The sequence below is a fragment of the Malurus melanocephalus genome, unplaced genomic scaffold, assembly GCF_030028575.1.
Source record: "Malurus melanocephalus ecotype Western Australia unplaced genomic scaffold, MMel_1.1 scaffold_32, whole genome shotgun sequence".
In the NCBI taxonomy this organism is placed as follows: domain Eukaryota; kingdom Metazoa; phylum Chordata; class Aves; order Passeriformes; family Maluridae; genus Malurus; species Malurus melanocephalus.
The window spans coordinates 2,690,921-2,704,569 of NW_026623264.1; the positions used below are offsets into that span (position 1 = coordinate 2,690,921).

At 35.4% G+C, this 13,649-nt stretch overlaps 1 protein-coding gene across 6 annotated transcripts in view; it reads right to left on the minus strand.

Moving 5' to 3' along the window:
* STAU2 (staufen double-stranded RNA binding protein 2) overlaps window positions 1-13,649 on the minus strand; it is a 170,721-nt gene that overhangs the window by 91,243 nt on the left and 65,829 nt on the right. For all 6 annotated transcript variants that reach the window (XM_057363938.1, XM_057363943.1, XM_057363941.1 and 3 more), the window contains exons 10-11: window positions 10,331-10,462; window positions 6,156-6,216 (exon numbers count right to left, since the gene is read on the minus strand). In XM_057363938.1, coding sequence (XP_057219921.1) covers window positions 6,156-6,216; window positions 10,331-10,462 — 193 coding nt within the window. The remainder of the gene's footprint in view (window positions 1-6,155; window positions 6,217-10,330; window positions 10,463-13,649) is intronic.

Here is a 13,649-nt window from a genome sequence, read left to right on the forward strand (position 1 = left end):
TCTATACTACTCAAAAACTGGGCAGCAAGTTTCTTGCAACTCTTTTTGTTTTAACCTGTATCTAAAATATGTAGAACATCTGTAAACCAGCCACAGAACACCGGAACACACATCTGCACCTTCATTCACAAGRGTTTCAATCAACAGTCAGGATTACTTTAGATCACTCCTTCCCTATGAATTTCCTGTATTTTAATAGCATTTGATTTTTCCTTTTTTTGGCTGCAAATCATATTAGACACACATCTTCAAAAGGCAGCTGCCATTCTTCAGATTATTCTGCACTACATGGATACTCTCCTTCTGCTGAAGAAGGAAACAAAGTCTCCAATGCTTTGGGCACATGCTCAAACACCGGGCTCTTTATAACTACACACTGAACTCAACTCAGCAAAGAAATCATCACCTCTGAAGATGCAAAACTTGCAGAACTTTAAGCACTAAACTGAACATCTGAAAAGGGGAAATGTGRGAAAAGGAGAAGGACCACTTGAAGTTGTCATCTCACACTCCAGAACAGTGTCCAAATCCCACTTACATACAAAAATGCTACTTTGGCTGCTGTCATTAACACTCAAAACAGCAAGGTAAAAATAACAACACTTCCCTGTTTTGTTAATATAAGATTTTTTTAGTATTAGGTGTTTTACAAGTTTTTTCAACTATTTAAAAAAAATATACAAGCTGCATTTAACTGGTATTATGCTGGATTAAATGATCTCATTTTCATTGCTAGATGAAACTGAAAAATAACACATCAGTTATTACTAATGCCAAATATAGTGTGGATTTCCTAGCATCCGTAAATCAGGGAAGAAACAAAATTGAACAAATTTCCTCTGCTTCTAAATTTAATTTTCCTATATCTTCAGTTAGAAGGAAAATTTAATTAGAAAATTAACAAATCAACTCAGCAGTTACAGAGGTAAGGTTATTATTTACACATAACCAACTGCAATAAGAGACTCTAGACAAGGCTGTGACATATAAAGTGATGCCAAGTGGCTCAGCTGATGAAACTGCTCCCATGATGGCATAATGTCCACGTGACAGTTAGTTAAAAAATTCCCACAAAACAGAACAAAAAATATCAAAATGAACATATGGAAAACTACTGTTCTGTGGCCTTCACCAATAAGTGGTGTTGTCAAASTCTCTTACTGCGGTTTCTAATCAGAATGGTAAATAATTCAGCAAACATTTAGTGATGTATCACTGTAACTCTGAGCAAGACTGCATTATAATTGACAAAGTTCAGTAAATTTGGAAGTAATTCAGAAGCCAAGTCCAATGCAACAGCAGTACTGAGCAAGTAAATCCACTGTAAATCACCTTTGAAGTATGCCCAAAAGAATTACATATTTCAGCAAAATATAACACACAAAAAATCCAATTAAAAATACCCAGATTACAAAACAAAAACTTTATTCCAAAACTGCAGACTTCTGTTCCTACTCATGGAAATACAGGGGYATTAAATTATCTACTGGAAGTCTTTACCAAAATCCCCAGTTAAAAAACAAACATACAGAGGACAATAAAAACAAGTCTTTCTAAAACTAGTGAGAGTTAGAAAAGTTCACRTAAATGTTGTTTCCTTCAAAGTGAAGATGCATTAGTATGTGAAATTTCAAAAATACACAATTTATGTTGCATTTAGTTTCTCCAAAAAGCTGGTGAAGAAACTTCTAAGTAAGAATCTGAGTGCAGCCATACATTTAGGGCTTACAGTAACACCATATATTTTTGTACTTTTTATATTTCTTAATTTATATTTCTAAATCTAATATTGAAGTAGAATTGCAAAATACTAAAATGAATGCTCTTTACAGAAAAAAAAAATCAAATTTTCTCATTTCAGACTTAAAAAACTCTTCAGAATATCTATTTGCTTTTTTCTCTCCTTTTTCTTTTTTTTTTTTTTYAAAAAAACTGAGAACAATTGTAGGAGATCAAGTATCTTTGTTCCTTAGGAGATCATCTGTTCCTGCTGCTCATTTACCATCTGAAATCATAATCATCTGTTGGTGACAATCTAATCATCTTCACAGTAATGAATTGTGATGTCACAAACAAATGGTTATGATTTCAGGTGGTGAACAAACAGCAGGAGCAGATGTACTCTGAAGAACAAAGACTGTAAAGTCATGCATGAATCCCTAGTAATAAAATGTTAGGCAAGAAAAACAGTCTGTCCTTTACAGAGAGGTAGGACTGCTCTGAATCTATTTTTTAAAATTAGTAGTTTTTCAGTATTTTGTGACTCCCAAAATTGTTGGAAATAGGTAAAGGGAAACTATTCAATAGAGAATTGAGGTTGGGAGATATGCAAAAACAATTATGGTCACTCTTTTCCTCGTTAGAATTACAATATATAAAAGCACCTTTACATTTTACTTTTACTTTTGTATTGTTCCTCACAGCTACAGCTTCTAGAACACATCCTGTAGGATGTTTGTGATTACCCCACCCAAAAATACAAAACAAAAATATGTCCCCATGAAAATGYACTTTTTAATGGGATTGTTTATTTATTTCATGTTTTGTTTCTGTTGATAACTACTTAAGTCAAATCAAGAGAGACAAATGAGATGCTATTTACAGTAAACATCTTCTGTATGGGGTGCAAATGCTTCTGGTCTGCTCACAGTCTCTCAAAGTCTCTTCCAGAAGAATAAGAGAAAAAAACTCAGTCAAAGTTCTCACTATTTCATATGTGAAGAATGTGAAAGATATCCCAAACCAAGAAACAAATAGCTTTGTTTTCATCTTTCTTTGAAACTGTGAAATGATGAGGAAAGGTAAAGAAGCTGTGGGAAGAAGCTTTGCCAGTGAGTAGGAGGACCAGAAGTGAGGTTTGCCACATGGATAATGCAAGAGTATCATGATRGACAGCAGCAGGAGAAATTAATTTTCAAGAATATTTAATAAGGAATACTAAATATGTATTGAGCTAGCCATTAGGAGGTTACAGACTATAGGGTATTTCTCAGAAAAAACCAACTACATAGTAAGAGTTACACTGAAATCTGTTCTTCAACTTTACTAAAATACAGAACTGTTATGATTTTTGGGTTTTGTTTTACTTAAGTATACAAATTACCTTTACTATTCCAGTTTTATTTGACTCAGATGGAAACACAGTACATTATACACACAAAGAAAGAGTRTCTGTCTGCAAAAGGAAACTGATGCACAATACCCTGCCCTAGCAGGACACAATTGTTTTCCTGGAATAAAAGTACTGGAAATATGAATAAAAGCTGCCAAATGGTAGATGTAGCAATCTCAGAGCCTCAGATTTTCAAGACCACTGAAAGTTCRATTTATGGTAACAAGAAATCCAAACTGTACATTTCTCTTCTTAGGATACCAAAAGGAGGAAGGTGCTCCATTTGCCCTCTTTTAAAATATCCTAACATTAAAAAATTACTCAAAAAACTTCAAGAGTAAATTCACCTACCAACAAGTGTTGTTCTTAAAAAGAAAGTCCTATATTCATACCTGAAAGGATGTGATATTTTTGATCTTAAAGTGCGGAACTTGATTGTAACTGCCTTTAAAAAACCCTGAACGTCACGGGTGCATGAGAGAACATGCACAAAAGTTGYTTCTTTTATTCATAAMACCCTGGCAGTGTTCAAAGTCAGGTTGGATAAGGGCTTGAGCAATCTGGTCTAGTGGAAAGTATCTAGTCCTAACCATCCTGCATATGGCAGGGGTGGTTGGGACTACAAAATCTTTAAGGTTCATTCCCATCCTTTAACATTCTATGATACACTTCAATCACCTGATTATTACTAATGTTGCCTCTAGATTGGAACCCTCAAAAAAGGGGTTAAGAGATTAAGAACATTGGTCTTTGAGCAAATGCTCTATGTCTATTGGTATGCTAGTTCCATGTCCTTTGACCTCCAGTTTACTTGCAGATCAGAAGAATGGAAATGAAGGCATTGTGTATTACAAAAGTGTCCCAGAATGAAAACCTGTTTCTGTACTGTSACTCTGGTGGCTGTAAAAAGGTCTGTGAGCATGGCAATCTGTGAAAAATACGTTATTTGGTCAGCACAGGTTTAAAATACAGTTTCTGTTGATCTTCTCTCCTGATAAATGAATTTGCCTTTGTGTTCTTCTAGATTCAGATTTACTTGTGAAAGTTGTCTTGAGCAGCCGGAGAAAGAGATTGTTTTTTCTTGTTTGTGAAACAGAAGATTGTGGTTTTATCTATAAATATCTTTGCTGCAAGACACTGCAAGGACAGGAGAAAAACTAGAGGTCTTATTCTGCTGTCTCAACTCTATTATACTAACATTTGAAGATACTTCACAGGCCTTGTCCTTAGAGATTTTGACAATACAAACACAAATCATCTAAAAGTACTGATGGGGGATGATGACAGGGGTGTAAGGAAGCAATTAATAGAAGTCAGATCCTGTAGAATCCTCCTCTCAGGGAAACACAATAGCATGTGCTGAATCCAAGATCACTCTATAAATACCAGAAAACTGCTGTGTAAGTTGAGGCACAAACTATTCCTCAGGTCTCTGGGTCACTCTATGGCAGCTGAGAAGACTGCATATATATTGGAGCACTACTGAAACTCCTTAGAMACTGCTTCTAGGACCACGTCTTTCAGATGCATATAGGCAAAAAATTGAAGGCAGCCCATGTGCATGCCCATGTCTGGGCTTACCTCCTTAAAGGAGGGAGATAGTGTTTGGGACTCTAAGAAGTTCAAAACTATACATGGTTCTAGAGAAAAATCCAGGGCTCATGAAAAAGTGAGCWAAGTACTATTTCTATTATCTCTACCACTTTAAAAAGCAAAAGTCTAGTGAAAAACTCAGCAAGTTCTGTCCTATTCTTTACCTGTTGCAGTGAAACTGAATTCAGTCTTCACCAACAAGGATTTTTGGGCCTCTGTGTCTTAAAGACAAAGCTCAATGAAGAGAGTAATCACCAGCAGCAGAACCTCATCAGAGTCAGGGATGTCTTGAGAAAAGCAAGAAGTCAGCCCATCTAAATCAYAAAATCTCAGAATTRTGGATTGGGTCAKGTTGRGAGAGACCACAATGGTTCATCTGRTCCAATTTCCCTGCTCAAGAAGGGTCATCCCAGAGCAAAGGGCACAGGATTGTGTCCAGATGGTTCTTGAATATCTCCAGTGAGGAGAYTCCACCCCCTCTCTGGGTGATCTGTTCCAGTGCTTAGTCACCTGCACAGTAAAGGTCTTCCTCATATTCATGTAGAACTTCCTATGCATCCATTGGACCAAATGGGACTTATCTTGCATTAATCAGCTTACAGCATTGTGAAGCCACTCTCTGTTCTCTTCAAAAAGTCCTGGAGACCAGAAGAAATGTCCAATGCCTGGAGAAAGGCATTATAATCAAAAAAGGCAGGCTGGTCAGCCTCACTCTGTCCCCAGGGAAAATCATGCTCTTGGAGCCATTTATGCGCACGCAATGGGATTGTCTTTTATSATAAAATGACTGGTTTTATGAATGGAGGGCAGTGGATGTCATTTATCTTGGCTTTAGCAAGGCTTTTGACATCATGTCTCCCACAGTATCTTTGTCTCCAAGCTGTGATTCTAGAGTCTAGGTAAATAAATTACTAAATGATGGAAATCTGTTGGGACCCAACAGCAGCCTTCCTGTACCAGGAAGAAGTTGTCAGAAAAGGTGGAGCCAGGCACATTACTGAGSTATATAGCAGAAGAATGGGAGATGATAGTCATAAAAAACAGCGGATTCTCTGATGAGGATAGAAGGAAAAAAAAAAATCAACGTAAAGACAGTTAAGTATTGGAACAGGCTGCCCAGAGAAGCTATGGAATTTTCATCCCTGGAGAACACTTAAAAAGCAATAACCAACCTTATCTCAATGCTGTGCTGACGAYGCTTTGAGTAAGCAGTTTAGGTGACCTCCTAAAATCTCTTACAAACTGAAGGATTCAATGGTTCACTGAGTAAATAAAATTCTCCTTGTTCCTGCACTCATTCATACGTACTCTCACAGGACACTCATGGATTAATTAATCTAATTGCAACAAAAACCTAAAATATTTATAAAAAGCATTTTAATTGTCTTGGATAATCCAAACCGTACAAAGARAAGTAAGTATCAATATAAATTTAGAAAGCAATACTTACTGTTACTTGTTGGCTCAGGAAACCCAACATTCTGACCATTCCAACTTTTGTTTTCTCCAAGCTGAAACAGGTAGAAGAAAACAGTAAGTAAAGAGCAYGCTGCTCCCTAAAGAGAACATTCCTGTTAATAAATTTATTTGAAAGACTCTAAAAAGGATAACTTGAGACTGCCACATCTGTTCACAAAATTTCGCTAACTCATCTTAATTTTTGCCTAAGATAGCTTCTTTGAGTAACGTATCCTTCATGAATAAACACGAACAACTATTGCCTAATACTGAAATATAAATGTTTCCCCAAGGATTAGGTTCAACTCAATATGTTACCAAATCAGTCTTAAATAAAATTAAATGTTTTAGCTCTCAACTGAAAACATAAACAGCCAACAGAGAAATTACATTTTAAAACAAGAAGATCCTAATAATCGCCTATGAAGGAATGCGTAAACATTATAAAGTACTTTGGGTGTCATTTAAAAATATTTACTTGTTAGGAATCAATTTAGTTACTGAAGTGGAAGCAAAAATTATTAGAATTTTCCATTATTTTAATATATTTTTGAGGAAGCTAATTGTCTTCAAATTAATTTTATTATGTTTAATGCTGGGCGTTACTCTGACATGGGAAAGGGGAACAATTAACACAGAGGTTCAAAATGAAGCCATTACTGAGGTTTACACAGTAAATAAGATGGCAGTGTTCTAGATTTATGTATAAACTGGATAAACAAGTCTGAGCTTCCTCATTACTTAGGAGTTATTGACAATCAGCTACGTGAATGTGAAACGAATGATCCTTTTCAGATTTCACAGGGATTCTGTATGCAAACAGAAAACCTCACAGCAAAGCAGGCTATATGCCAGGACAAAGTTGTAATCATTTGCTCTGGAARATGGGGTTGGAAAGCGAAAGATGCAAAGGAGGATCAACCAGCTGAAATCTGCCTCTGCATCTCAGAGCTTGCATTAAGGCTGTTTAGGTTACTACCATGTCATAGTACAGACTACTAGATGATGCACTTTACTTGGAAGAGAGGAGGAAAGAGCATGCTATTAAAAGCAGGTATTTCAATGATTGTTTCCCTGCTTTTCATCATCATGTACATCCCAAAGAGCTTACAGTCTCGGCAAAGCGCAACGAAAATGGGAGGTGTATGATGGAAAGGGAAGGCAGACATTATAGCTGGTTTTCAAACTGGTCGCCTTCATCCATGCCCCTCAATTTCACATAGCTTATTATGAAGCTATTATGAAGCAGATAGTATATATATATTGGAAAATATGGAAGGCTACAGTTCTTTAGATGAATAAGCAATATGAAATCTATAAATATGTTTGCATTTATTGCTGTAACAACAGCATGTTTTTGTCAGGAATCCATCCTGCCCATCTGTAACATGATATCAGTACAAGCACTCTGTTACAATACAAGAAGATTTCCAACTTCTCTCGTTCTTCTTTTTTATTGTTTATTAGCTTGATCATGATGGGGAATTTAAAAAGAACTCATCTGAGTGAGTGACCCTTAGTACTGSTGCTTCTACCCTAGTTTTCTCCTCTCTAAGAGAATGCAAATGGCAAGAAGAAACAAAAAGATGGAAACATGAAAAAAACAATTACAACTGTCCATTCTCATCCATAGAGCTAAAATTCTGACTACTGCAAAATGTCTCTCAGTGTACTTTCAGATTTCTCTCCTCAGGGCTCTGCACAGTCATTACTGATTTCTTTCAGGAATCAGTTAAATTCAAAAAAGAGCAGAGCCTTTACTTTTTTTACRTTAACTGGATTACTTATGCTGCCATCAGCACCACACATAGCTCTTGTAACACTCTTAGGTCTCCATTAAAACAAGAAATACAGTMATATTTTATGTACCACGGTTAAGGAAAAAAACACAGTGAATTTAGTTTTGCTTATTTTGTAAGAGAGGAGGGATGAAATGACTTGGGGAAAAGGGGGCACAGGGGGAAAAGGATGCCTTTTTCAAAATCATCAGAAAACATACAAGTGAAAATTATCTATTTAGATGTCAACCTGCTACATCAGCTAATCTACTGGACCCCATTTTGGATTCAAAYGGCAAAACAAGTAAATCCTAATGGTATATCTTTATTGTGCAATTTATATGCAAGGAATTTTGCAATACTCAAATTGATAGACATCTAAGGGCTATTTTCACTCTTCACCACAGTTTAGTTTGAGAACTAAAATTCTTTCAGCTACACAAACTAACTTGTGCATTTCCAAATATGTTCAGTCTGTTATATACAGAAGATAAAAGCAGATGCTCTAGATATTTCATGTCCTTAAACCCCAACAAAGCTATAAAAAATTATTATGATTTTGTTATGATACTGCCACTACATAAAAGTTGAGTAGTTCATGTTTTCTGGATACAGTAACATGTTTGTTCATTGTGTTCAGAATAATATTAGGCCATTGTATGCTAGTCTACCAATCTTAAAATGTCTACATCTGCAAGTATGTAATTAAGCCTGATTTTCTAAAGACAATACACTTGTAAGCAACTGTTTAACAAATGTAGGGAAACAAAGCAGCAGCATCCCTTTTTAGCAACTCATTTTTTTTGGTAAGGATTTCAATATAACCACAAGTTTCCACTATGTAGAGTTCTCCAAAGCAACTATGTTGTGGGCTGAATTTTTTCAGGCTTTATCTCTGAAAAATATTGAGTAAAATTAGTTCAGCCAATTTAAATCCAAGAATGAAAACCTATGTTTTAATATTAGAATCAAAAAGTTTATTTTTCTGTTTTGACTTGTTTTTCATTAAAGCCCTTTGGCTAAATTGGCATTAAAGGAAAATATTGATAGTTTTATACCACAGAAGTATATTCTACAGCAGAAAAGTCTCAGCATTCTGGTGAAAATTATCATTTGACTCAGTCAGAAGCCTTTTTTTAAGTGGCTGTGTCTGCACACTGTGTTCTCACTAGCAACATCAGCCAGCTTCCAAGTACTCTGTTTAGAGTATTTCACACTTGTCTATGACTAAGACATATAGTGAAGAATATAGTGAAGGTGAGTGTGAACAGCACACATATTGCTGCTACTCTCAAAGGAGAGCAAAACAGAAGGAGGTGGGGCCAAGCAACCAGTACAGTATTTCTTTTTTCCTGGTTAGGAATGCAGAACATATAGAACAGAGTATCTTCATATTTACATATACATATATGTAGATAGATAGATAGATAGATAGATTAGATAGATAGATAGATAGATAGATAGATAGATAGATAGATAGATAGACAGACAGATAGCTAACATATGCATATATATGTTTGTTTATGCACATGCATATATATGTACATATATATGCATCTATATGTATATATGTACATATACTTTATTCAGATTTATCATGGGGTCCCTAGAAAGGCCCAGCAGAACATTCTGTTGAGCTACTTGGTGCAGCCACACTAAATACATAAGTAATTACCAAAATATTATCAAAATATACATGCAGTGAGCCTGTATGAGACAGAAGTAGTTTAGGGTCAACAGATTTGTCAAATACCTTAACAAATATCTTTTTAGAATACTAAAGGCAAAGTTTTAACACCTAATTTTGGTTACAAAACCCATCATCAATAAATTCATGACAGGAGAGGAGTGCTAACATGAAAATACATACTTACAACTTAATACATACTTACAAATGCAATTCCTTCTTCATAAAAGAAAAGTGACGCACATTTTCTTTATCAGTCATCAAATGTGAAAAGGCCATTATTTTTCTATAATGGCTTTTAGTGCACATGCAATGGGAAGATAAATATTGACTACTTCATATATGGAAATTACTAACATTGCTCCTTTCTGCTCCTTCGGGCCCTCATGGATGCCCAAAATGAAATAAAAGCAAGAGAGACATTTATCCTGATTTGTAAGTAGAAATAGGTGCCTGAATCACATGTACACTTTTGCACACACACTATTCKATGGAACTGCATTTTCTCTCACAGGAGCAGAGGCAGCATTTACTAAGCGTAGCTGTGGAGCTGCAGCTAAACAAAGACTAATCTGTGACAAGCAAGTCCCTAGAAAAGGGAGTGAGCAAGCTTAAGCTTCCATTCTTACTAAGTGATTAGCTGATATAGCTTAAAAATCTAGACAAAGCTAAAGTGTGGGCATCATAACAATTGTTTCTCACCTTTTCTGTCTGGTCTTGAAGAGGAGTAGAGGCTTTGTATCCCAGTTGTAGTAACATTGCTTCTGCTGCATTTCTTTTAGCTATTTTTTTGTTTGGACCTGTTCCAGTAGTAACGTCATTGCCTACTTTTACCTTAAAAAGAAAACATTGATCATAATCATGATTAATGCAAAACTCCTTAATATCACCATATAATACTCTTGCTGATCTATCAACAGCTGTCAGCTCTTCTGATGAAGATGCAATCTGGAAAAAGCTAAAGTAGTGCAAAAGGGCATCACAGTATTCACATAGAAGGGTTTGTTTAGATTTTTCAGAACATCACCAAACCCATACCCAAGAACTAAACTTTTCTGCATCTCAGAACACAGTTGCCTCTCTCTTCCACCAGCCTCTGTGTCAACCCCATTCTCCATCAGGAACCTCTCCCCTACTCTTGTTAACATTGGAACTGCCCCAGGGTCTGTACTTCCTCTTCCTCGTAGGAAGGAGTGTTGCCTGCAGCAGCTCCCCAGCATCATCAGGATAGTATCCAGAACAATGGAGAGACAAACAGTGACCTGGAGGTTTAATGAGAGGGGTTTCTAAAAAAGGATGAAAACCATATTTGCATTCCTCCCACTTTGTCACACTGCAAGGAACTGATTACATCTCACAAGCTTTGATCCAAACAGTCCTTGCAAAGATGGCTTCTCAGTGCACCTGAGGTCTGCACAGCACAAAGAGTTTCTGACAAACATGATGCCTTTCATAATGCTAGGAGAAATTAAAACCCCAAAATAAGGACAAAGGCAATGGATATCCACAAAACGTGCGGCTCCAACTTAATCCTTGGCTTTGGTACCATTTTTGAAACCCTTGGAGGTGTATGTGCCTGGTTTGTGACATGAGCACTCTCATCGCTGTTCACTGCTATTAGGCAATATTCATAGCTCTTTGATAGGTGTATTTTGCTCAGTCCATTAAGCCCTTCTATTTGTCAAACTKTCTCTTCTAAAATAGTGCATAATTTCAAACTGTGTCAAAAAAGGGAAATCAAAATAAAATAGAAATAATAAAATAGTCAAGGTGATCTGAATTTAAAAAAAAAACCCAGAGGTCAAAGACCTGAATCAGTTTGCAAGGAGCTTTAAAAAAACTGTAAACACAGGCATACAAACGTTAAATAAAGAATAAATTATATTTAGTAGCTTATGTCACTCAATGATTCTTCACTTTCCTCAATTATCATATATATTTTCCTAAAAGTTTAAATTCTTCTTTATTCAAATAGTTCTTAATTCTAAATATTAAGAAGAGGATGTAAATAAATAATAATAAATAATAACYATGAATATCCCTTCAAAGTACATATATATACATCATTAAGCAAAAAGATTTGTCTACCTAAGCCAGAAATATTAATAATCTTAACATACAAACCTTATCTTCTGTGCAGTTCACAATAACAATTAGAAAATAGCCAATCTGCTAYAAGTTTAAATGCAATAAAACTGAGRGACTTTAATGGGACAAGACAAAAAGATAATTTATAAGACAGCTCACAAKAAATCAATGTATTGCTATTTCTCAGACCTGTAAAACTGGTTTAGCTATTATTATAACCTCTATCAAGGATTAAAGGCCTGACTACAAAGAGAAAGAGCTTTCTGAAATTAACATTGGGAACAGAACACCAACTAATGTCATCAGAGGTTTTCTTCTGTTTATCTAGTAGCCAGGACAAGTAATTGGATCCATTTCATCACATCTAAACTTGCTCTTTGTGTGACAGATAAAAATGAACATATTATCTCTGGATATTTTACTTCCACATTCAATTAAATTAAATGAAAACATGGCTTAAGTAGTTTATACAAAGGTTTTTTATTCTGATAAGGTTTTTTTGCATGTCACAGTGAATYCACTGAGACTTCCTGAAGGTGGGAGAAACAGCAGAATCATTTTAGTRTGAAAATATTACAAAAGGGTGAAAATGGAGTTTTAAAGTATTTGTATCCAAGCAATTGCTCTATAGAGTTTCTTTGACTCTTTGTTTCACAAGCCTTCTTAGATACAGGAATCTTCTACATATTCACTGCTTTTAAGATTCTTTTTTTTATTCAAACCAAAGACTTTGCCATTAYTGACACTCCTCCAAAAACAAATTAAATTTCCAGCCCATCTGTCTAATACTGGGCTGTGTTATATTGTTCCTCTTCTGACGCCTCACACAACAACCACCAACTGTGGACAGTCCCATGGGGGTCTAAGCATGGAAAATGAGATTTTCCGTAATAGGATCACTCTTTTTCAAATACTTTCAGGTCTCATAAAATGTTAGAAATCCAAGTTTACATTCAAAAAAAGATTCTGYAACAAAAGCAACTAAATATTTTCTTTTGTTTCAGAGAGAAAAATAATAAATTGTGAAGAAAGACCACTAAGGTCCAAGAAAATTAAGATTACTAGCTTATCTTCATAGACATGAAGGAGAAACTTAGAGATTTAAGTAAAAACATAACTAATTTTCTAGAGAAGGAGGTGCTGGAACATCATAAACTTTGCTTGTGATCAGAAGTGACATTTTGGTGTGGTTTGTAGACAACAAGTCAAAACATGCTGAGGTATGCTGTTCTGAGTTGTTCCGGCACAAAATTACCCTTGAGTGAAAACACAAGAGTACAGAATCCTTTCCTGTTCCTAATCTTTCTCAACCTGCTCTTGTGCTATCTAACAAAATATCACRGCTATATCAAATCTTTGTACATGTTCTTAATTTAAATATGAAAGGAACATTAATGATCTACTGTTTCAGTATTTGGTCCAGTCAGAGGACAGGCTAAAACATGTAGTTGGCTTTTATCGTTATACTTCACAGGCAAAAAAAGTCACAAAGAAACTRAAAATCTGAAAATATTTACACTATTTTTTAAAATTCAAAATGCCTGGCAATATTGGAGATATTAATACCCATATTTCAGAATACAATCCTCTTTTGCAATCCTCTGATCAACACCAGCTCATATTTTTTTYCCTGAAAAGACCCATAAAAGTAAGTAATTCATGAACCATCAGGAATAACGACAGTAACACTCAGCTGAAATAAGAATAAGGGTATAAAAAAAGCACAAAACCCTACATCTAGAAAGCACATAATAAATWGCCATTTGTTTCACTGAAACAAATAAGAAAGTTTAGACAGGCTTTCTGATACTGTATTTCAAACTATTCCAGTATATAACTGGCAGCAAGGCAAAAAGCTAAACAGAGGGAGATCCACTTCATATTATGCCACCATTTTTGCTTGRGTTTGAATAAAACACAGCAAAGCCATTAT